We start from the raw sequence: 23,930 nt of genomic DNA on the forward strand, positions 1-23,930 counted from the left end.
TCCCTCCCTCCCTCCTTCCCTCCTTTCTTTCTTTCTTTCTTTCTTCTTCTACTAATTCTTTCTTTCTACTTTTTCTCCCTTTTATTCTGAGCCGTGTGGATGAAAGGCTCTTGGTGCTGCAGCCAGGAGTCAGTGCTGTGCCTCTAAGGTGGGAGAGCCAACTTCAGAACACTGGTCCACAAGAGACCTCCCAGCTCCACATAATATAAAATGGCAAAAATCTCCCAGAGATCTCCATCTCAACGCCAACACCCAGCTTCACTCAACGACCAGCAAGCTACAGTGCTGGACGTCCTATGCCAAACAACTAGCAAGACAGGAACACAACCCCACCCATTAGCAGAGAGGCTGCCTAAAATCATAATAAGTCCACAGACACCCCAAAACACACCAACAGACGTGGACTTGCCCACCAGAAAGACATGATCCGGCCTCATCCACCAAAACACAGGCACTAGTCCCCTCCACCAGGAAGCCTACACAACCCAATGAACCACTTTAGCCACTGGGGACAGACACCAAAAACAACGGGAACTACGAACCTACAGCCTGCAAAAAGGAGACCCCAAACACAGTAAGATAAGCAAAATGAGAAGACAGAAATACACACAGCAGATGAAGGAGCAAGATAAAAACCCACCAGACCTAACAAATGAAGAGGAAATAGGCAGTCTACCTGAAAAAGAATTCAGAATAATGACAGTAAAGATGATCCAAAATCTTGGAAACAAAATGGACAAAATACAAGAAACATTTAACAAGGACCTAGAAGAACTAAAAATGAAACAAGCAACGATGAACAATAATAAATGCAATTAAAAATACTCTAGATGAGATCGGTAGCAGAATAACTGAGGCAGAAGAACGGATAAGTGACCTGGAAGATAAAATAGTGGAAATAACTACTGCAGAGCAGAATAAAGAAAAAAGAATGAAAAGAACTGAGGACAGTCTCAGAGACCTCTGGGACAACATTAAACACACCAACATTCGAATTATAGGGGTTCCAGAAGAAGAAGAGAAAAAGAAAGGGACTGAGAAAATATTTGAAGAGATTATACTTTCAAACTTCCCTAATATGGGAAAGGAAATAGTTAATCAAGTCCAGGAAGCACAGAGAGTCCCATACAGGATAAATCCAAGGAGAAATACACCAAGACGCATATTAATCAAACTGTCAAAAATTAAATACAAAGGAAACATATTAAAAGCAGCAAGGGAAAAACAACAAATAACACACAAGGGAATCCCCATAAGGTTAACAGCTGATCTTTAAGCAGAAACTCTGCAAGCCAGAAGGGACTGGCAGGACATATTAAAAGTGATGAAGGACAAAAACCTTCAACAAGGTTTACTCTACCCAGCAAGGATCTCATTCAGATTTGATGGAGAAATTAAACCCTTTACAGACAAGCAAAAGCTGAGAGAGTTCAGCACCACCAAACCACCTTTACAACAAATGCTAAAGGAACTTCTCTAGGCAGGAAACACAAAAGAACGAAACGACCTACAAAAACAAACCCAAAACAATTAAGAATATGGTAACAGGAACATACATACCGATAATTAAATTGAATATAAATGGATTAAATGCTCCAATCAAAACACAGAGACCGGCTGAATGGATACAAAAACAAGACCCGTATATATGCTGTCTACAAGAGACCCACTTCAGACCTAGGGACACATACAGACTGAAAGTGAGGGAATGGAAAAACACTTTTCATGCAAATGGAAATCAAAAAAAAGCTGGAGTAGCGATTCTCATATCAGACAAAATAGACTTTAAAATAAAGACTAATAGAAGAGAAAAAGAAGGACACTACATAATGATCAAAGGATCAATCCAAGAAGAATATATAACAATTGTAAATATTTATGCACCCAACATAGGAGCATCTCAATACGTAAGGCAAATACTAACAGCCATAAAAGGGGAAATCGACAGTAACACATTCATGGTGGGGGACTTTAACACCTCACTTTCACCAATGGACAGATCATCCAAAATGAAAATAAATAAGGGAACACAAGCTTTAAATGATACATTAAACAAGATGGACTTAATTGATATTTATAGGACATTCCATCCAAAAACAACAGAATACACATTATTCTCAAGTGCTCATGGAATATTCTCCAGGACAGATCATATCTTGGGTCACAAATCAAGCCTTGGTAAATTGAAGAAAATTGGAATTGTATCAAGTATCTTTTCTGACCACAACACTGTAAGACTAGATATCAATTACAGGAAAAGATCTGTAAAAAATACAAACACATGGAGGCTAAACAATACATTACTTAATAACGAAGTGATCACTGGAGAAATCAAAGAGGAGATCAAAAAATACCTAGAAACAAATGACAATGGAGACACGACGACCCAAAACCTATGGGACGCAGCAAAAGCAGTTCTAAGAGGGAAGTTTATAGCAATACAATCCTACCTTAAGAAACAGGAAACATCTCGAATAAACAACCTAACCTTGCACCTCAAGCAATTAGAGAAAGAAGAACAAAAAAACCCCAAAGTTAGCAGAAGGAAAGAAATCATAAAGATCAGATCAGAAGTAAATGAAAAAGAAATGAAGGAAACGATAGCAAAGATCAATAAAACTAAAAGCTGCTTCTTTGAGAAGATAAACAAAATTGATAAACCATTAGCCAGACTCATCAAGAAAAAAAGGGAGAAGACTCACATCAATAGAATTAGAAATGAAAAAGGAGAAGTAACAATTGACACTGCAGAAATACAAAAGATCATGAGAGATTACTACAAGCAACTCTATGCCAATAAAATGGACAACCTGGAAGAAATGGACAAATTCTTAGAAAGGCACCACCTGCCAAGACAGAATCAGGAAGAAATAGAAAATATGAACAGACCAATCACAAGCACTGAAATTGAAACTGTGATTAAAACTCTTCCAACGAACAAAAAAGCCCAGGACCAGATGGCTTCACAGGCGAATTATATCAAACATTTAGAGAAGAGCTAACACCTATCCTTAGCAAACTCTTCCAAAATATAGCAGAGGGAGGAACACTCCCAAACTCATTCCACGAGGCCACCATCACCTTGATATCAAAACCAGACAGGGATGTCACAAAGAAAGAAAACTACAGGCCAATATCACTGATGTACATAGATGCAAAAATCCTCAACAAAATACTAGCAAACAGAATCCAACAGCACATTAAAGGGATCATACACCATGATCAAGTGGGGTTCATTCCAGGAATGCAAGGATTCTTCAATATAGGAAAATCAATCAACGTGATACACCATATTAACAAATTGAAGGAGAAAAACCATATGATCATCTCCATAGATGCAGAAAAAGCTTTCGACAAAATTCAACACCCATTTATGATAAAAACCCTGTAGAAAGTAGGCACAGAGGGAACTTTCCTCAACATAATAAAGGCCATATATGACAAACCCACAGCCAACATCGTCCTCAGTGGTGAGAAACAGAAACCATTTCCACTAAGATCAGGAACAAGACAACGTTGCCCACTCTCACCACTCTTATTCAACATAGTTTTGGAAGTTTTAGCCACAACAATCAGAGAAGAAAAGGAAATAAAAGGAATCCAAATCGTAAAAGAAGAAGTAAAACTGTCACTGTTTGCAGATGACATGATACTCTACATAGAGAATCCTAAAGATGCTACCAGAAAACTACTAGAGCTAATCAATGAATTTGGTAAAGTAGCAGGATACAAAATTAATGCACAGAAATCTCTGGCATTCCTATATACTAATGATGAAAAATCTGAAAGTGAAATCAAGAAAACAATACCATTTACCACTGCAACAAAAAGAATAAAATATCTAGGAATAAACCTACCTAAGGAAACAAAAGACCTGTATGCAGAAAATTATAAGACACTGATGAAAGAAATTAAAGATGATACAAATAGATGGAGAGATATACCATGTTCTTGGATTGGAAGAATCAACATTGTGAAAATGACTACTACCCAAAGCAATCTACAGATTCAATGCAATCCCTATCAAACTACCACTGGCATTTTTCACAGAACTAGAACAAAAAATTTCACAACTTGTATGGAAGCACAAAATACCCCGAATAGCCAAACCAATCTTGAGAAAGAAAAACGGAGCTGGAGGAATCAGGCTCCCTGACTTCAGACTATACTACAAAGCTACAGTAATCAAGACAGTATGGTACTGGCACAAAAACAGAAAGTTAGATCAATGGAACAGGATAGAAAGCCCAGAGACAAACCCACGCACATATGGTCACCTTATCTTTGATAAAGGAGACAGAAATGTACAGTGGAGAAAGGACAGCCTCTTCAATAAGTGGTGCTGGTAAAACTGGACAGGTACATGTAAAAGTATGAGATTAGATCACTCCCTAACACCATACACAAAAATATGCTCAAAATGGATTAAAGACCTAAATGTAAGGCCAGAAACTATCAAACTCTTAGAGGAAAACATAGGCAGAACACTCTATGACATAAATCATAGCAAGATCCTTTTTGACCCACTTCCTAGAGAAATGGAAATAAAAATAAACAAATGGGACCTAATGAAACTTCAAAGCTTTTGCATAGCAAAGGAAACCATAAACAAGACCAAAACACAACCCTCAGAATGGGAGAAAATATTTGCAAATGAAGCAACTGACAAAGGATTAATCTCCAAAATTTATAAGCAGCTCATGCAGCTCAATAACAAAAAAACAAACAACCCAATCCAAAAATGGGCAGAAGACCTAAACAGACATTTCTCCAAAGAAGATATACAGACTGCCAACAAACACATGAAAGAATGGTCAACATCATTAATCATTAGAGAAATGCAAATCAAAACTACAATGAGATATCACCTCACACCGGTCAGAATGGCCATAATCAAAAAACCTAGAAACAATAAATGCTGGAGAGGGTGTGGAGAAAAGGGAACACTCTTGCACTGCTGGTGGGAATGTGAATTGGTACAGCCACTATGGAGAACAGTATGGAGGTTCCTTAGAAAACTGCAAATAGAACTACCATATGACCCAGCAATCCCACTACTGGGCATATACCCTGAGAAAACCATAATTCAAAAAGAGTCATGTACCAAAATGTTCATTGCAGCTCTATTTACAATAGCCCGTAGATGGAAATAACCTAAGTGTCCATCATCGGATGAATGGATAAAGAAGATGTGGCACATATATACAATGGAATATTACTCAGCCATAAAAAGAAACGAAATTGAGCTATTTGTAATGAGGTGGATAGACCTAGAGTCTGTCATACAGAATGAAGTAAGTCAGAAAGAGAAAGACAAATACCGTATGCTAACACATATATATAGAATTTAAGAAAAAAATATGTCATGAAGAACCTAGGGGTAAGAGAGGAATAAAGACACAGACCTACTAGAGAATGGACTTGAGGATATGGGGAGCGGGAAGGGTAAGCTGTGACAAAGCGAGAGAGAGGCATGGACATAGATACACTACCAAACGTAAGGTAGATAGCTAGTGGGAAGCAGCCGCATAGCACAGGGAGATCAGCTTAGTGCTTTGTGACTGCCTGGAGGGGTGGGATAGGGAGGGTGGGAGGGAGGGAGACGCAAGAGGGAAGAGATATGGGAACATATGTATATGTATAACTGATTCACTTTGTTATAAAGCAGAAACTAACACACCATTGTAAAGCAATTATACTCCAATAAAGATGTAAAAAAAAAAGATTAAAAACATCCTTTTATAAAACATCAAAACAGAGGTTCATCTAGTTTTCATTTTGCAGAAAACACTTTAATACAAAAGACCTTACTTATACCTTAATGTTTCTAAACACAGCAGTGGGATTAATATTCAGTCTTATACAAAAGGCAATCTCCTTTCCATAGTATCAGTCTTTTACCATCAATAGATCTTAAATTTAAAAACAAGTGGAAATTCTGAATAAGATCATATTCTGTTGCTAATTCATGAAAATTAATCATACTTATAGGTCTTTTTCTATTAATATGGCAACTATCTATAAATTATTCTAAATGAACACAGATATGTAAAAGCAGAACAAAAATATAATCAAAGGATATATGCAAATAGGCAAAGCATATACAATGTGTGCTGTTTATTTATGAATTAAGCCTATTCATTTCTAAACAAAAGATATCTAATACTCCCCTTTTGTCATGGGATGATTAGGTTTTCAGGACATCTTTTGGCCTTAAAAGACAGAGAGACCATGACTCCAGGGAGATTTCATGCATTTGAGTCAGAGGGAAGTTAAAACAGTCAAAGGTAGAAGGAAGTAGGTCCAGAGCTGGGAGGTCAAAGGCATACTGGGACTGCCTGAACTTAGGAGGATTTAGTTCTAATCATCCCAAGAAAAAGAAAAGGCCGCACTCTTTGTAGGAGGGGTCAAATACAGAACCAGTAGGGTTCCAGCTGCCTCCCCGCATATGCCTTTAAAGAAGATTACAAAGCAAACAGCTGCCTTGCCCATGGCACTGACACAGGGGGTGACAGGAAGGCATTAAAGACAGGGGCAAACCTTCCACAGCCAAGGGGCCTGAGAAAGGTCCTGGCAGTAGTTCTTACCCTATTTGCTTCAATTTTGTCCCCCACGCCCCTGATGTAGTCTCCTTAAATGTTTCTGTGCCAAAATTCTGACCTTGGTTTTCTTTTTCTTTTTGCTCGATCTGTGCATCTCAAGGAGGACACAACGGGCATTTGGGTGGGACAATTCATGCTTGTCTAGGGCAGTTCAACCACTTGTAGGACGTCTGGCACCTCTGGCCCCCACCTACTAATGCCAATAGAGTCTCCAGGTCACTGGGGCAACCGAAAACACATTCCAAATGCCCCCAGGAGGCAAACACAACCACCACCAGTTCCACCACCACCACTTAAAAACCATCACTTACAAGCTCTAGTATCTCACTTAAACCCACTGTGCCAAGAACGTACATGACTCAAATCTACATTCAAGTCAAGATTTTTCTGGAATTCTAATCTTTTTCTCCTTTCAACTAAACACCTTCCCCTCATGCTCCACAGTCATTTCAAACTTGCCCCAAATTGAATTCCTTATCTCCCTCATTAAGCCCCAACCTGTTTCTCTTACACCCTGGATAATACAACCACCATCCACAGTCAACCAGGCAGACACTGGGAGGTAAACAAAACTCCTCCCTCTCTCTTGCCAAGTCCTCAGGATTGCAGGTTCTAAATATCCTTCAAGTCCTTCCTCTTAGGACTCCTATAGGATTCCCATCATCTCTGGCTGTGTTACTGCAATGGCCCCAAACCTTTCACCATCTTCACCTCCTCTCTTATGCAAACATCATTCTACTGTCATCTCCCAGACCACCACGTCAGTCCCCTACTTAATTGCCCACTGTGTCCACCCAGCCTTCAGTAAACAGTAAAAACTCCTCAGCAGGCACACAAAGGCCACTACCATCTTCTCTCATCCTCACCTGTGATTCTCACCAGGGGCCCTAGGCCCATAACCTCTAGCATGACCCAAACCTGCCCATTTCGAGTAAGTGCCCTGCCCCAGGATGCCTCTGCACACACACCGGGGATGTTCCACTGGCCGCCACTGGCCCCTGAGGACCAAGAGCCACAGGGCAGATGCCACCAGCTGAAATGCTCTAGAATCCAGGCATCTGGCAGAATAGGAGGCTCCACAAGTGATGACTGCAATGAACAATTCTTTATAAAGCAGGAAAGAATTCAGTAGGAGCATCCACTGATAAATGCACACACCCAGAATCAGAATGACCTTGTCCCTGCCTGTTCGTTTTCATATAGCATCCTCTTACACATAAGGGCTTCTTGGCGACATTTACTGGAAAACAGTGAAGAACCTGAGCCACTGTAAAGAGGACCAGACATCACATTGTTAAGTCAAATGCTGAGCATGTTGTGAGCTCAGCCTCCACTGAATATCCCGCCACCTATAGCTGCAATTTTTCATCAGGTAAAAGTAAAGCAATGAACATAGTCTTGATTATACCACACTTAACAATGCCCCACTTAGTCAGTACTTAATTCAGACCCTGATCGTTTGTTTATTCAAGAAAAAAAATGAAAATTTTATGATTTCTTAAGACTGGAAACTCTTTCATGGGTAGCACATGAAGGCATTACCACTTGAGAGTCAGTCACTCTTGGAGCCCAAATGCTGGAAATTCAACAAGCAGGCTTTACATAATGAAATAGGTTTTGTAAATCTTCTGAGAACTTTGAATTTTAAAAAGGCTGTATCTGAAATGAGTATTTCAAACTTCAATAAACTTTTGTAATGTAAGTTATTATGATACAGACACAGGATTACCATGCAGAAGCTGATCATTCTTAGTTGGAATATAACAGAGATCAAATATTACATAGGCATCTCTCCAAATTAAAACACTGTATTTCAAATAAAAACAAAACAAAAAATGTAAAGGATAAAGATATTTCTTTCTTTATCATAATGCAGGCCGAGAAGTTTGAGTTTTGTTTTAAAAATGAAAAATGGAAAAAATGTCCAGAATAGCCTCTTATTTTAAGTTACTACAGAAATGAAAACATTTAAATAAAATCATAAGAGATTTATATTTTGTAAATGAGTGAAATTAAAATAATAAAATTTTCATCTATAATTTAAATAAAATGACTTATTTCAGGGTTAACCAATTATGGTTTTTATCCCCATTTTATATCTAAGAAATGAGTTGGAGACGTTTAGCAACCTTCTCAAGGTTAACCAACTACCAAGACAAGATGTGATTGCTGGGGCCCAGGCTCCTTCTGAAGCATGCCTGGTACACGAGCAGTGCTGCCGAGGCCCAAAGACTCTTAGGACCCAAAACATACTCTGTTCAAGAACCACTGCTACTCAACAGTCAGAACTAACAGCTTTCTCTAGAGTCATTTATACGCTATGAGAAGTGGACTGATGGCCACACGATTCAAAGAACAATTCCAGAGAGGAGTGAAAAACATGCCACCATGGTTTTCAGGAAACATATTCTAATTAAAATCATAACTTACATTTTATGGTTATCAAAACAGAAATAATTCTTTATAGCGATATATCTAACATGGAGATTTATTTTCGTAGTTAAACCAAAGTACAAGTTAAAATGAAACAGACTCATTTTGAAATCTGAATACCTGTTGAACAGGGACACACCATCTAAGGCCCTTGCTCTTTCCCCTTCACCAACGGGAGAAAGGAGATTTTTCATTTCTCTTACCAAAATGGGCAAGACTGGTACCAAAAAAAACCCAATAGGTTGAACACAAGCAATGATCCAGCTTCTGAAAAAAGACTTCCAAGCTGCAGTGTGTGTCACCACCTGCACACCACAGGCCCCTGTTCTCTAAGGCCCAGCAGGTCCTCTGGACACATATTTGTAAGTATCCACGCCAGTAATAGGATTGTCAAGATCTTTTCTTGTGGCAGAATCTGACTTCTGAAGTTGTGTCACTACCATAAAATATTGGGAGAGCTCGCTGATCTGACCACAAATTGCATCTCTGCAGTGGCCCCAACTCACATGCTAACCTGTTCAGCACAGATTTTCAATCTTGCAGTTCAAAAGGAAAATCTACCTGCACACAGCGATGGAGCCAGGGATACAAACGTGTTACCGTCACTGCCCACTTGGATTTTCCCTAAAGTGACAAATGAACAACATCCAGATTCACAAGGGGCACTCACCCCAGGGACAGATCCTGTTTTTTGTGGGCCCTGAAGCCTGTACAATTTGGAGGCCCTCTAAGAAAAAATTAGGCACAAAAGCAAATATTTAAAAGGTGCCCTTGCAAATGAGGAGCCTTGAAGCTTAAGCTATGAGTTGTACAGTAAACCTACCTTTGACCCAGCCATACAAAACTGCTGATATTCAATCCATTTTGATCTACCAAAATGGCACCTCGGGTGGCTCAACACTGCTGGCACATGGCTCCAGTACAGGCTGTGTAGTTCCCTCGGAAGGACAGAAGAGCTCACCACTGGTGTACAAACTGAGCTTTCTGCACTCATTAAGAATAATAATGGAGGGCTTCCCTGGTGGCGCAGTGGTTGAGAGTCCGCCTGCCGATGCAGGGGACACGGGTTTGTGCCCTGGTCCGGGAAGATCCCACATGCCGCGGAGCGGCTGGGCCCGTGAGCCATGGCCGCTGAGCCTGCGCGTCCGGAGCCTGTGCTCCGCAACGGGAGAGGCCACAACAGTGAGAGGCCCACGTACCGAAAAAAATAAAATAAAATAAAAATAATGGAAACTCTTCTAATAGTGCTTATGGAAAGTGAAATAGGGAAAATCTGTAAAAATCGTTATGGTCACTATGACTGCATTTTAAAAATAATATATACATATCTTAACAAGGACAAGACTATTATGAAAATGTAAACAGAAATAATGTCTGTATTTGAATGGTTTGATAGTGAGTTACCTTGTTTCCTTCCAACTAATGTTGTTATATTATTGGCAATAATTAAAAAGGAAAAATAAAAGGGAAAAAGGAGAAATAGGGAGAAAGAGAAGGAATATAGAGACCTTAGATATAACTGTCTTCTGTGACAATTAATTACACACTTAGCATCTGTCTATACATCAACACCTTGAAACACATCTTAAAATTTATTTCAAGGAATAAAGATAAACGCCAATTGAACAAATGAGAGACTTCACACCTCTAAATGTCTTCCTTTTGACATAAGGCAGCTGTTTGTTAACAAGTAATGTCTTGGCATGACCAAAGGCAAACGAAAGTGAACTTACTTTTTGCTTGCCTCACAGACATCTGTAATATTGGAGAAAAGATGGTGACTCTCTGTTTTGGTCATCGTATCACTCAGTGCTTTAGAATTTTTAAACATTCGTATCAAGATCTCCAAGCTGAGTAAATATGAATGTTCAGAGGATATAACTTCAAAGATAGCCTGATAGAAGGAAGAAGAAATGTGTTATTCATTCCTTCAATTAAAGAATTAAACCTAGCCCTCATAATTCTGCTATAAGAATAACATAATATCTTAAAAAATACAAAAAGATAAGTATTAAAAACTACATTACCAAACTACTGTCTTTATATAAGGCACATATACCCAAATTTTGAGAAATAGAGTCACTGCCTAGAATATAACTAGGAAAAAATGAAAGTATTGGGATGACTTGAGACTGCATCCTGAGGTCACACTTTGCCAGGGGGCAGAATCTCTGGGAGGAAGCTAGGGCATGTCGTAAAATCTCAGTGTGACATTAATTAACCTTTGGGGTCATCTCCTCCAGCCCTGATTTCAAAGCATGCTGCTCTGGGACAGTGAAGATTTATGGACCTCACTTGGGATTCAGAGAAAATTTCTCACAAATACATTTCTTCCCTCCCTTGTGGGTCCTCCTTTCTCTCCCTATGTTTTAATCCAACTAATTTGTGGTTAATAAGAACAAATATTCTGGGTTCATTAAAGAGCGTGATTGGACCTACCCTCAAAAGGTTCTTATCAGCCACAGGAATTCTTTTATATAAACTCATACAACTGAAAGTAATTCCGTCCAACAAGCCACCCTCTCTGCTCTCATCAGTGTCTCAAGAAGGAGCGAAGGACCCTCGGCAGAAACTCTTGGTGTCAGGCACACAGTGGTTTACCTGTAAGCGTTCATTAATTATCAAAAGCCAACCCATATATGTGGAGAGACACCAGCGCCCTGTGTAAGGAACTCATCTAGCACCTTAACAAAATCAGATTCTCCAAGAATGGCCAGGCAGGGAGAATTCCTCCTCAAGGACGGGTAGTGAACATCCTTGCAGGCTTGAGGTTCCCATCCTTCCTGGAGACCTACCCTAGTAACACTGCCATCAACCCCCTTGACCTCCAGGGTTCTTCCCCTCAGTGATTGGCCCAAAGGGCATAGAAGATTCTCCCCGTGAGACCCTGTGCTCCAGCTGAGGCCGGGTGGGAGCAGTTAGGCACAGGCAGGTGGACACCCCACTGCCGGTAGGTGAGCCATAATTCTTTAAGTCAGGTTAGTGGTGCTAGTCTCGGGGTTCACCTCTCTTCTTAGCATCCATAAGCTTTTAGAGAAGTCATACTGGTCTAACCTCAGTTGCGCTCCAGGGACTTAAGTGATATAATCATCTAATGAGTAAAGAGTAAGAACATTAAGAGTCTCATTCAACCTGTATCTCGTGTGATTCTATTCAATCAATACAATTATCATCAGGAAATGTAATGCAAACTAAAGAAAATTCACCCATCCTGACCAAAAATAATGGATTTCAGGTTGTTGATGGATATAGTGCCTTGGAATGACTAAAAAATATTTTCAAAAGCAGAGACTTTTGTAATCAAATCCAAAATGTGAAGATTCAAACAAAAAGATATGATAAACTACACAGAGTAGATCACAGGAAAAGATGACTAAGTGGTAGTTTAATATAATAAGTTTAATGTAATAACTTAAAACATGCAATTGGGTCATCAACTACTTAAAAGCAAATCACATTAGACCTGTTAAAATATCTGTACAGGAACAGAAAGAAACCATAGTTAGATTTGCTGTCATTACCAGGGATTGAACCTGGGCCCTTGCCAGTGAAAGCACAGAGTCCTAACCTCTGGACTGCCAGGGAATTCCCAGTCATTACTTTTTTAAATCACAAATCTAAATAAATATTTTCAAAATATAAGGGAAACAGAATAGGTTTAAAAGAAAAGAAATATTCAAATGGGACTAGGACCCTGGAGAAGCTCTTGAATTTGTCCACAAACAGAGAGAAATATTGTTTATGCCACAATGTTAACCATAAAGAAAAGAAGTACTACCTGTTGTCCCTCACTAGGAGAACAGATTTTTTTTTAAAGTAGTATTTAGAGAATGGAATACTATTCAGTAGTTTGAATAAATGATCTAGATTAACATGCATTAACATGGATAAATCTCAAAAACAATGTTGAATGTAAAAAGCAACCAACCAAAACATGTTCAGAATCATACCACTTATTTACATCTTAACAGATACACATAAGTATATGTACATAAATATACCTAATACGTGATTGGATGGATACACATCGATTCATAATTATAGTTGCCTCTGGGGAGGACAGGAAGGGAATGAGACAGAGGAGGAGAATGTAGGACTTCTATTTTAGTGAAAGTCTTAGTTTCTTTATAAATAAAAATAAGAAAAAAATTATAAATGTAATACATTTTTAATTCTCAGAGACGTATACACCAATGTTATATACTATTTTGTTTTTTTAAAGTTAAAAAAATGGCACTACAAAGCATCCTTATATTTTTGTGTTATTTCAGGCCAATGAAATAAGAAAAAGGTATCTCATGGCCTCTGTGGAATTGATTTACATGCATGTATATGCCTAAGCTTCTGTATCTCCATATTCACATGCATAAAACAGAAGGAAAGTACTTTGACAACTTCGCAATATTATTACAGTGAGCAATTTTCTTAAACTGCATTTATTAAACTTCAAGTTATGAAACCCTCTTATTATGTTTTACTTTTTATTAGGTAAACTTTTATTTGGGTATAATTTTAGATTTATAGAAATCTTGCAAAGAGGGTTCAGAGTTCCTATATTTCCTTCACCTGGCTTTCCCTATCCAGGGTACATTACATTTTGTCTGCAGACAAATATTCACACTTTATTCAGATTTCACCAGTTTTTCCACTAACACCCTTTTTCAGTTCCAGGATCTAAGTAATGTCTGTTTCATTTTTCAACGTATTTCTTCCAGTGTAAATACACGCAGACTAGGTGCTTTGTTAAGTTAAAATGACATTGGTATATTTTAAATTTTCTTTTATGGGGGCTTATGTGTAGTTTTATTTGACAATGATCACATACTCCTTTTGTAAAAAAAAAACAACAAAATGGATACATCGTCAAAGGAAAATGCTGAACGTAACAGGCACCCCTTGGAACCCTAAAGCATCTGCTTGGTGGAAAACATACCTCTTGTCTCTTTCTTTCTTCCTGGCTAACTGTCTGAGATAATCCATTTCTTTTCACCTAGGGGGAAAAGCAAAATAAAGTTGAGCGCATTTACTTAAACAACTTCTTTATTAGGTAAGACAGAACCCTATGCCCTTCAAAAATGAATTAAGAGAAATTACGTGAAATGTTGAATTCAGTACATACTAATTTTGAGTCTCACACCCCTCAAATGACATTTAATTACACTGATAAATTAGCATAGCTCAACACTAAAGAAATGAAAAGTGTCTAGAACACTATCCTATCAGGTTGAGTTAATCTGTTCTACTCTTAGTTCTGGCTATTCCTAAAATACTTATGAAATTAATCTTCTGATTCATAAGTGAAGAAATTCCTGATAATAAAGAAAATGAAGCCGCCACTCTAAGAGTTTACTGCCCAGAACCCTGGTCAGTAATATGGTGTCCTTATTTCATTGAAAGAGTAATTTTAACACTATTTTTTCACAAATACTCAGTGGAACAGCAATGCTCTTTATAAAAACCCAATCAAACAAGGAAAACACAGTCCCCTTGGCCCAATTTCAGCAGTCTTTCAGGCATATTTAATTTTGACAAATAAGGATATTAACCTGATAGTCTTTGGAGAAGCCACAGTACCTACAAGAACCAAGAATGCTACCATTCTTCTTCTGCAAGTACCATACTTGCAGTAATACAGTTGTATCCCTAGTTGAATCCCTGCGGTTCCTGACTCAACTGCCACACATTTTTACCTGACTGCTGTAGTTCCTATCAAAATTCAGTCTCTGACCCAAAGAGTAGAGGCTGAACTATGAACTCCATGAAGGCAGGACCTGGAGTCTCTTCTGATATACCCGGCACTGAGTCTGGCACATGAAAGATATTCATGTTTTTCAGTTAAAGTTTAATTAGCAAAAGGTAAGGCCTATGCAAAATACCGACCAATTAAATCCTGCCCTTCACAGGAAGAAGAGCAGGAAGACAGTGCCCTCCCCTTGTGTGAAAAATTAATAGCAATAAAAATAACAAAGGTCTTCAAACGTTTGGCTACCATACTTCTCAAAAAAACCCGTAAAAACCATGTTCCCTTAGACCCATTTTTAAGTTGGCATCTCAGATTTTCATCCTAAACTTAAAGAATTTTAAAGATATATTTTGGGGCTTCCCTGGTGGCACAGTGGTTGAGGGTCCGCCTGCCGATGCAGGGGACACGGGTTCATGCCCTGGTCCGGGAAGATCCCACATGCCGCGGAGCAGCTGGGCCCGTGAGCCATGGCCACTGAGCCTGCGCGTCCGGAGCCTGTGCTCCGCAACGGGAGAGGCCACAACAGTGAGAGACCCGCGTACCGCAAAAAAAAAAAAAAAAAAAAAAAAAAAAAGATATATTTTGCTGCTAATTGTAAATTTAGACATTTTAACCGTGTGTTATTTTAAATGTATCCAATGAAATATAAAAACCATGATGACTAAATACCTATTGCATAACATCATTCATTCAAAAATAAATAAGCTTTTCTTAACAGTTGAAGATTTTACATTATTCTTCTTTCTCCTTGAAATCTCATTTAGATGTCAATCCCACCCCCCTAAGATTCCTAGTATAATTCTATATGTCAGGGTGTCTTATTAGTCACCCTAGCATACTTCAACACAAAATAGGTTTTCACATTTAATTTTCTAAAATTTCCTGTGACCAATAAGCTTTAAGCATAAAGACTCTTCTGTATTGTACAATCACTACAAATAGCATTACTAATCTATAATCAAAATGACACAATTACTTCTAATTTCAACACATTAGCCCTAAAAGTAAAATTTTACTGACAGTGCAACTCTGAGTGAGACGGTGGCTTAATTAAAGGAGGCTTTGCTGAAACCAGTATTTCAAATTCACCCCATTTTATCTTGTGCCTGTGATTTAACACGTTGAGACAGGGCACCAAAGTAAGATTTGATACGGCTGAGAGAGATGGCTTTCTTTAGAAAAATGGCAAAAGGGGTAACTGTGAAAGTGGAAGTTGGAAAAAAATAAAAAACCTGGTGTAACACTTTAACTGCAGATACAGTCTCAGCTTTAGAAAAAAGAATACCTGCAAGTTGAGAATCTGGAAAATGGTCCCCTTAAAACTATTCCTGCCCACCTCACATCATCTTGCTGAATGCCCTGGGGTGTGATGCATATCCCAGTGTGAAGACCGCTGGCACACAGTTCTCTACATTGTGGGGTCAGGGTAATAAACAACTACATGTTACTGCCTTTAATCTGATTGTTGGAAAAGGTTAGAAAGCAGTGCAGTAGAGTAGACAGAGTCCTAAATCAATAGTAAAATCAGCAATCATTTACTGAGCACCAGGAAATATGCTGTGTATTTTATATCCCATTCCCACTGAATCCTCATAAAAATTCTAAAAAGCCAATACTACTTTTATGCCCATTTAACAGATGGGAATAACAACTAAGGCTTAGGATCCCAGATCACACAGCTAATAGGTAGCAAGGCCAGGATCCCCATCCAGGCCTGTCAACTTCAGGGCTCCCACTCTTAATCAGATATCATCAGGGATAGGAACTCCCGGCTTTCTATGAGAGGCACCCCATTTCTAAGGTTGGATGATCATCACTACAACCCCTTCTAATGCCAGGTCTGTACCAAGTCTCCATATGTTTGTTTTCATCCACGCATATCACGGCATGTTGTAATGCCTTACCCACAATCCTGACCCTGGGTCAGTCTGTCAGCAAGAACTCATGGCTAAAAAGGCTTCTTCAAACATTTTAATAAGGTAGGAGACTGGACAGAAGAATGAAACCGTTCAGAGCTGCTCCCATTTGGTTAACCCTGAGCAGGAACTTCACAGGATTTCCTGCCTGACACAAAGTCCTGACAGATCAATATCCCAGCATCACGCCCACTGTCTCTGCAGGTGAGGTCACCAGCAAGAACTTCCAGGCCACCGGCATCTCTATCCACAACTACTGCTGACTTCAAGCCCGGAAATCTTAAGGGGAAGAGAGCGAAGCATGTGGGCTTAGAGACCTACCCAGATACAGCTAGTTTACTGAGGGATAAAGAGTACTACATCCTATCAAAAAGAAAAAGAAAAAAATCCCCAGCTAAAGTAGTTGCTCTTCTGAGGGGGGAGAGAAGGTAGTTTTGAAAAAGGCAAAGTACTAATTGCATAGAATTATCATCTTTCACTCATAATACTAATTTAAAAAACGATAAAATATTCCTTTACCCAAAAAAGTCATCAGTAAGAGACCAGCAGCCCATACAAAACTGACCAAAAAGAAAAAAAGATTCCATGAAGCAGTCTTGGGTTATAATTAAGAAAACGGGCACATTCGGGGAATCTGAAAACTGGCTCTGGAGAGCTGTGATGAGCCAGCTCCTCCTGGCTGGCTGCCAGACCACTGCTCCAGGTCCTGGCTGGACAGGTTCTTCTCCTGAGCCAAGAGGAAGCATTCTGTCCACCTGAGACCTTCCACGTTCAACTCTAAATTAAGCAGAGCAGGTGCCTGGAGGTCGAAGGTCAAGAGCAGCAAGATTATTTCAGAGCCTGAAGAATTTGGAAGATGAAACCAGAGAAAGAAGGGGAGAGAGGTTATAAAACAGGGCCTCACAGAGACCGGCAGAAGGCAGGCAGGAGAAAACTGGGGGAGAATGAAAACACAGAGCAAAGTGTCAAGCGGAAAGAAGCAAGGAAAGAAGTGGGTAAGGGAGGGAGGGAAAGGAAAGAAGGAGAAAGAATGCGTGCAAAGATTTTAATAGTAAATATCTCTGGAAATTTTCTATTCAACACCAGTGACCTTACTGCTAAACTGAAGTAAAAATCTTTGGAAGGCCCAGGCTCTTCTTTTGCACACAAAAAAATGTGTATAAAGCATACGTTTATACCTATAGTTTTTACATTTACATGTTTTCTGCAGTTTGCACAGTTTTGCTAAGAGAATCTAGCAAAATTCTCCAAGGGTTCTCCTTGTTTCCATGTATGGAAAAGAAAATACACCAGCTTCCAAAATGGATTCCTATTTTGTTATCTAAAATGAAAGAAATTAAATTGTACAGCCTTTTTTTCTTTTTTAAATGTATATTTTGCAGTGGGGGCTCTGGCCCAGCACAAACGGGAACACACAGACAGCCAAGCAACACTCCTTTACAGCTCTCTTCCGACCTCACTTGAACTTTCTCATTCCTCACTGGTCTAATTTTTTTTATTTAACTATCTCATCAACTAGAATGACATAAATAGTTTAATGAAACATTAAGAACTAGATTCCATTTGGGGTTCTTGATTTCGTATAATCTAAGCAATTCACAAAACTCTTCAGATCTTGCCATGGCAGACGATAGACTCTAAGGAGAAAGTGTGAATATATGTCAATACTGTCAACATTTGAAGCGGATAAAAATTAATTCAAATAAAACAACAAAACTGTAGCTCACAACTACAGTTCTGAGATAAGTTGAAAAATATGAACATATATTATATGGCCCGTCAAGACAGTGAATGCAGGGAACTCACTAATGTCATAACAGTCCTAAATTCATAATTATAAATTATATTTTTACTGCTGTAACTGGATTGAAGTTCTCCTCCCATGATTTTTGTAACCAGTATATTTTCCATGTTCAAAGAGACAGAAGTTAACAACTGGCTAAAACTAATAAGGGACAGTAGAAGATACTTCATCTATGGATATGATAGTCTTACTAAACCCAAGATATAGTTTCCGAAATTTATAAAAGCGTAAACTCCCTAAAGTACAGATCCAAAAGTTAATTAATGGATATTCCACCTAAAATTGACGGCGAGTACGTCAGAGAAAGACAAATATCGTATAATATGACTTACATATGGAATCTAAAAAAATGATGTAAATGAACTTATTTACAAAACAGAAATAGACTCACAGACATAGAAAACAAACTTACTGTTACCAAAGGGGAAAGGGAAGGAGGGATAAATTAGGAGTTTGGGAGTAACATGAAAACACTACTACATATAAAATAGATAAACAGCAAGGAACTACTGTATAGCACAGGGAACTATACTCAACATTCTGTAATAACCTATATGGGGAAAGAATCTGAAAAAAGAATAGATATATGTATATGTACAACTGAGTCACTTTGCTGTACACCTGAAACTAGTACAACATTGTCAGTTAACTATACTTTAATTTTTAAAAATGGTTAAAAAATAAACAAATAAAATAAAATGGATGCCGATTTCCTTCTTGATACTTTGCCAATCTGAGCTTGTTAGATGACTGTCCCACAAAGGAACAACCAGGCTTTAGGTAGTAATTCCACTCCCGCATTCACCACAGCTACAGGTGTTTTCACCTCGTGAAGAACTGTGTTAGGAAAACCCTGAGCTTTGTGCAATATTCCTTGGCCTTTGACGCCACTGACTGGAATAGGTAATAAGTCAGGTTCTCTGCACCTCCAACAGAGCCCTGAGGTTGCCATTTATACAGAGCCTATCTACAGATTAGAGTCGGCCCTGTACTTGTGGACAGAGCCAAGATGAACTACACCAGTCACCTGGCTGATCAGATGACCATTTTCTATGGGGTAAACGAGGATATGTCCTCAGGCCCTCTGTGACTTGACAGTGTTTCTAGATAAGACAGGTGCACATTCCTTCTGTTTTTCACCGCCAGCCAGAGAAACCAGGATAGGAGGGCCCCCAAAAGACTGACCAACCAAAAAGGCTCAGAAAAGTAGTCAATTAAAAATTAGATCAGATATTTATAATCCAAGATCACACAGGCTCCAGAAAGCACTAATGTCCACTGAATACCCATGGGAGCTAAGACCTTTAAACTTGGAGTTACCCACTTGCTGAAAATTGACGGTTTTATTCATGCCTCCTGGTGATTCGCTATTCATGGGCTTCTATTCTCAAGAGTTCAAGTGGGAAGAAAATAAATTGCAAAGTAAAACTACACCACGTGACACAATCACTCCTAGGTCCTTTCTACAGACTTATCACAAGCCGAACAGCCCCTGAATTATAAATGAGCTAGAATTCTTTCACTGCCAACAACGTGGGAACAGCGGCTCTCTGAGTGTATGTCTGAAGTTCCTAAAATGAAAAGTCTGCCACAGGCCCGAAACACTGTCCTCTGTAAGCAGTCCCTGCAGGCTGTCTCGGGCCCCACCATGTCCACCGAGAAATCACTGAGATACCTTCCACCTAAGCTACCGCAGAACATGCACATCAAAGAGCCAGAGATCTGGATAACCAAAGATCAGATAAATGAGGCCAAGATGGGGACAGTGCCATATTTTTAGGGAGGAGCTGGTAAATAGAACACTATTTTTTAGAATAATGAGAGGTAGAAGACAATGGCCCATTTAATAAAATCATATGCTTAATTTAAAAAGATGTCCAGTAACATGCCAGGGACCTTCTCATTCATTTGTTCAAAAAACCAGATCTCCTCTCTGATCTACATTGTTAAGGTTAATTCTATAATCCTCACCAAAGTTCTTGCATCTCAAGAAACAGCAAAGCTCCCCCAGCCTCCCAGAGGTAACCTCAGGTCTGCTAAAACCGTGGCAAACTCAGATAAGACAGGCCAGGGCTTGGGGCTCTTACCCTGTAATGGCCTGAGTCACCCTCTGCAGACAGAGCCAGGATTCCTGATTGAGCCCCAGTTACTTCAGTACAGATATGAGGCCGAGGGGACAGACCACAAACAGCAAGCTCATTAAATGTACAAGAATAAGTTGCTGTGCTTTGTATGATTTGGGAGATGAGCATGCATTACTTCCTTTGCAGCCAGCCCTCGTAAACCAGCATCCTATATCTAGCCAATTCCTGATTCAGAGGATTGAATCTATTTCTCCAACTACCAATGTATCAAATGCTTACCACGCACCAGGTACTGTTCTTTCCACGCATCTAAAACGTCTAACAATGCCGCAAGGAAGCTATTACTATCGCTATTTTACAAAAAAGAAAATGGGGACACAGGAAAGTTAAATCATCGTTAGCCCTAGTAAGTGGCCAAGCTGGGATTCAACCCAGGCCTGCTTGCTGCCTCCAAGGACTAATCTCTCTTTTTTTTTAATAAATGTATGTATATACTTATTTATTTATTTTTGGCTGCGTTTGGTCTTCGTTGCTGCGCACGGGCTCTCTCTAGTTGCAGTGAGTGGGGGCTACTCTTCGTTGCGGTGTGCGGGCTTCTCAGTGCGGTGGCTTCTCTTGTTGCAGAGCACGGGCTTTAGGCGCGCAGGCTTCAGGAGTTGTGGCTCGTGGTCTCTAGAACGCAGGCTCGGTAGTTGTGGTGCACTAGGATAGTTGCTCCGTGGCATGTGGGATCTTCCCGGACCAGGGCTTGAACCCGTGTCCCCTGCATTGTCAGGTGGATTCTTAACCATTGCACCACCAGGGAAGCCCCAAAGACTAATCTCTTAACCACCGTGGTGCACTGCCTTCTCATGCTTCTGAATTTCTGAAGAGGTGTGACCTGCAGCTACTTTTCCCTTAAACTAAGGTCCTCCCCCTGGATGCCGCAGAAACTGCATCCCCAACTGAATTCCCAGCTCCTGCTGCAGAGAAAGTTAAGCTGTTAGCAGGGCGCCTGGCAATTTTTAACTTGTTGATTAGTACTGACATTTGTGGAATCTCCTCAAATTCCTCTCTCTGACTTGTGGCTCTCAATACCGTCATCCCCCTGTGGGCTACTGAGCCTGGACCCAAGTGTACTCAATCTCTATTCCCCCGTGAGAGAGAAACCCAGTTCTCCTTTTTCTATCTGCAATCAGGAGGAGAAAATGAGATTAGGACATATACGAAAAGCTCATGACACAGAAGTAGAGAAGATAAAAAGTAAACTGGTTTTAGGGGGAAAAGGCGATTCCATAAAGTTATTTAATAAAAGATGAAGTTTTTAAAAGTAGAATATTTAATAAAAGACGGAGGAGGAGACCAGACTAATAACAGTGGTGAACAGTGGAGGGGGTTGGGAATGCTGGTAAAATCAGAGCAACTTTCAGTCTTAACTGTTGTGTTTAGTTTTGTAAGAAGGTGAATGTATTTGCATTACTTTTGTAATTCAAAAATAATTGTTTCAAAGAACTTAATTTAAATTTTGATTTTAAGTTGGAATACTAGGAATAAACTAATGACTAACAAAGGGAATTGGTTAAAAGAATCAAACACCTACTTATTTGATGAAATATAACATGAGCTTTACAAAGGCTGTTGTGGAAGAAACTTTAATAACATGGAAAGTCATTCACAACATTGTTAAGAGAAAAAAATAGGTTACAAAACAGCAGGTTTAATGACCTGAGAAAATATTTACAACATTGTTAAAGGGAAAATATGAGTAATAAGACAATATTATTGTGTTAATTTTTGCTTAAAGGAAAAGGAAAACTCTAAATACACATTAAGAAAAAAAAAAAGTCTGAAAAGTTATATACCAAAATGTCAACAGTGATTGGATGGGAGGGATTGCAACTAATTTTTATTTTCTTCTTTTTATCTATTGGTACTTTTTGATTTTTCTATAATAAGCATCTCTTGGCTTTGGAATTAAAGCATTATTTTTAATAACAACTAAAATATGTTTCAAAGCCCTCTCTCAAAAAAGAAACAAAGCAAGTAGGATAGGCAAATGGAACTGTTTACAGATGCCAATAATACCTGCATTTCTTTGTTTCTGCCCACAGGAAAACTCTTAACTGAGAGGTGACCACGAGAGAGATTTCAGTCAAGCCCAAACCGGGCAGTGGCTTATGAGGCAGTGTTGAAAGTGAGTGATGACAGGCAGGTGTGCAGATGGGCGAGCAGAGGAGGACTCGGCTGGAGTCGCATAATTGACAATGACGCCGATGACACAGTGAAGGCGTGAGTCAGGAAGGGGCTGACAAAGGCAGAACAGGTCTGAGGGGCTCCTCTTGCACAAGAGGACACCTGTTTGTAAAGGTGGTGCCAACACCTTGGCTGCCATTTTGTTTTTGCTTCTTGTTTTCGGAACGTGGCAGATGGATAGAAATGATCACCTCCAAACAGTAAGTTCCTTAGAACAACACTGACACTGAAGTTAGTTTCTGGTTTTTTTTTTTTGTTTTTTTTTTTTTTTTTTTCTGTACGCGGGCCTCTCACTGTTGTGGCCTCTCCCGTTGCGGAGCACAGGCTCCAGACGCGCAGGCTCAGCGGCCATGGCTCACGGGCCCAGCCGCTCCACGGCATGTGGGATCTTCCCGGACCGGGGCACGAACCCGTGTCCCCTGCCTCGGCAGGTGGACTCAACCACTGTGCCACCAGGGAAGCCCTGAAGTTAGTTTCTTAGATTGGCAATAAAACCTAAGCTGAGTAAAACCTGTTTTGGAAAAATGGATACTAAAGGGAACTAATAGGGACTTCCCTGGAGGTCCAGTAGTTAAGATGCCGCACTTTCACTGCAGGGGGCACGGGTTCGACCCCTGGTCAGGAAAATAAGATTCCACATGCCACATGGTACAGCCAAAAAACTAAAAATAAAAAAAAAGTGGACTGATGTTTTACATGAGATGTTCAAAGCACGCAGTGGTTCCACTGGACAGGAATTACCTTATTATATGGAGGAGACCTGAGAAATAGGCACAGAATTACCACTGTTCTCCCATTTACCTATATCTCAAGCTTCCTTCAAGCAATAGCTTATACTTCTATTGCTTTTATTTTCCACTCTTCTGCCCATCTAGCCCGTCTAGTTTTAGTCAGAGTCTCTAGAGAGCACTTTCCTGACCTTTACTGCTTTCTATGATATCTGTGTCATTCATTTTCGCATTTTGTCCTACATTCTTTCAAAAACATCACTTAAACCTTTCATTTCTATTGTCTCCTAAAGCAGCTTCTAAGTTCCTGCAGTGCAGGTACTGGTTTTCAGTTTGATTTGTTTGCCCCATCCAGCACAATGCAGTGCAACACAAATGAATTCTGCAG

General features: G+C 39.5%; 1 protein-coding gene across 6 annotated transcripts in view; it reads right to left on the bottom strand.

The window, feature by feature from the left end:
• ARHGEF26 (Rho guanine nucleotide exchange factor 26) overlaps positions 1–23,930 on the bottom strand; it is a 181,122-nt gene that overhangs the window by 131,884 nt on the left and 25,308 nt on the right. For all 6 annotated transcript variants that reach the window (XM_027092789.1, XM_027092791.1, XM_027092787.1 and 3 more), the window contains 2 exons: positions 13,969–14,025; positions 10,769–10,929 (listed from right to left, as the gene is read on the bottom strand). In XM_027092789.1, coding sequence (XP_026948590.1) covers positions 10,769–10,929; positions 13,969–14,025 — 218 coding nt within the window. The remainder of the gene's footprint in view (positions 1–10,768; positions 10,930–13,968; positions 14,026–23,930) is intronic.

This window comes from Aethalodelphis obliquidens, unplaced genomic scaffold (assembly GCF_003676395.1).
Source record: "Aethalodelphis obliquidens isolate GAN/ISIS:26980383/991018 unplaced genomic scaffold, ASM367639v1 scaffold81, whole genome shotgun sequence".
NCBI classification, from domain to species: Eukaryota; Metazoa; Chordata; class Mammalia; order Artiodactyla; family Delphinidae; genus Aethalodelphis; species Aethalodelphis obliquidens.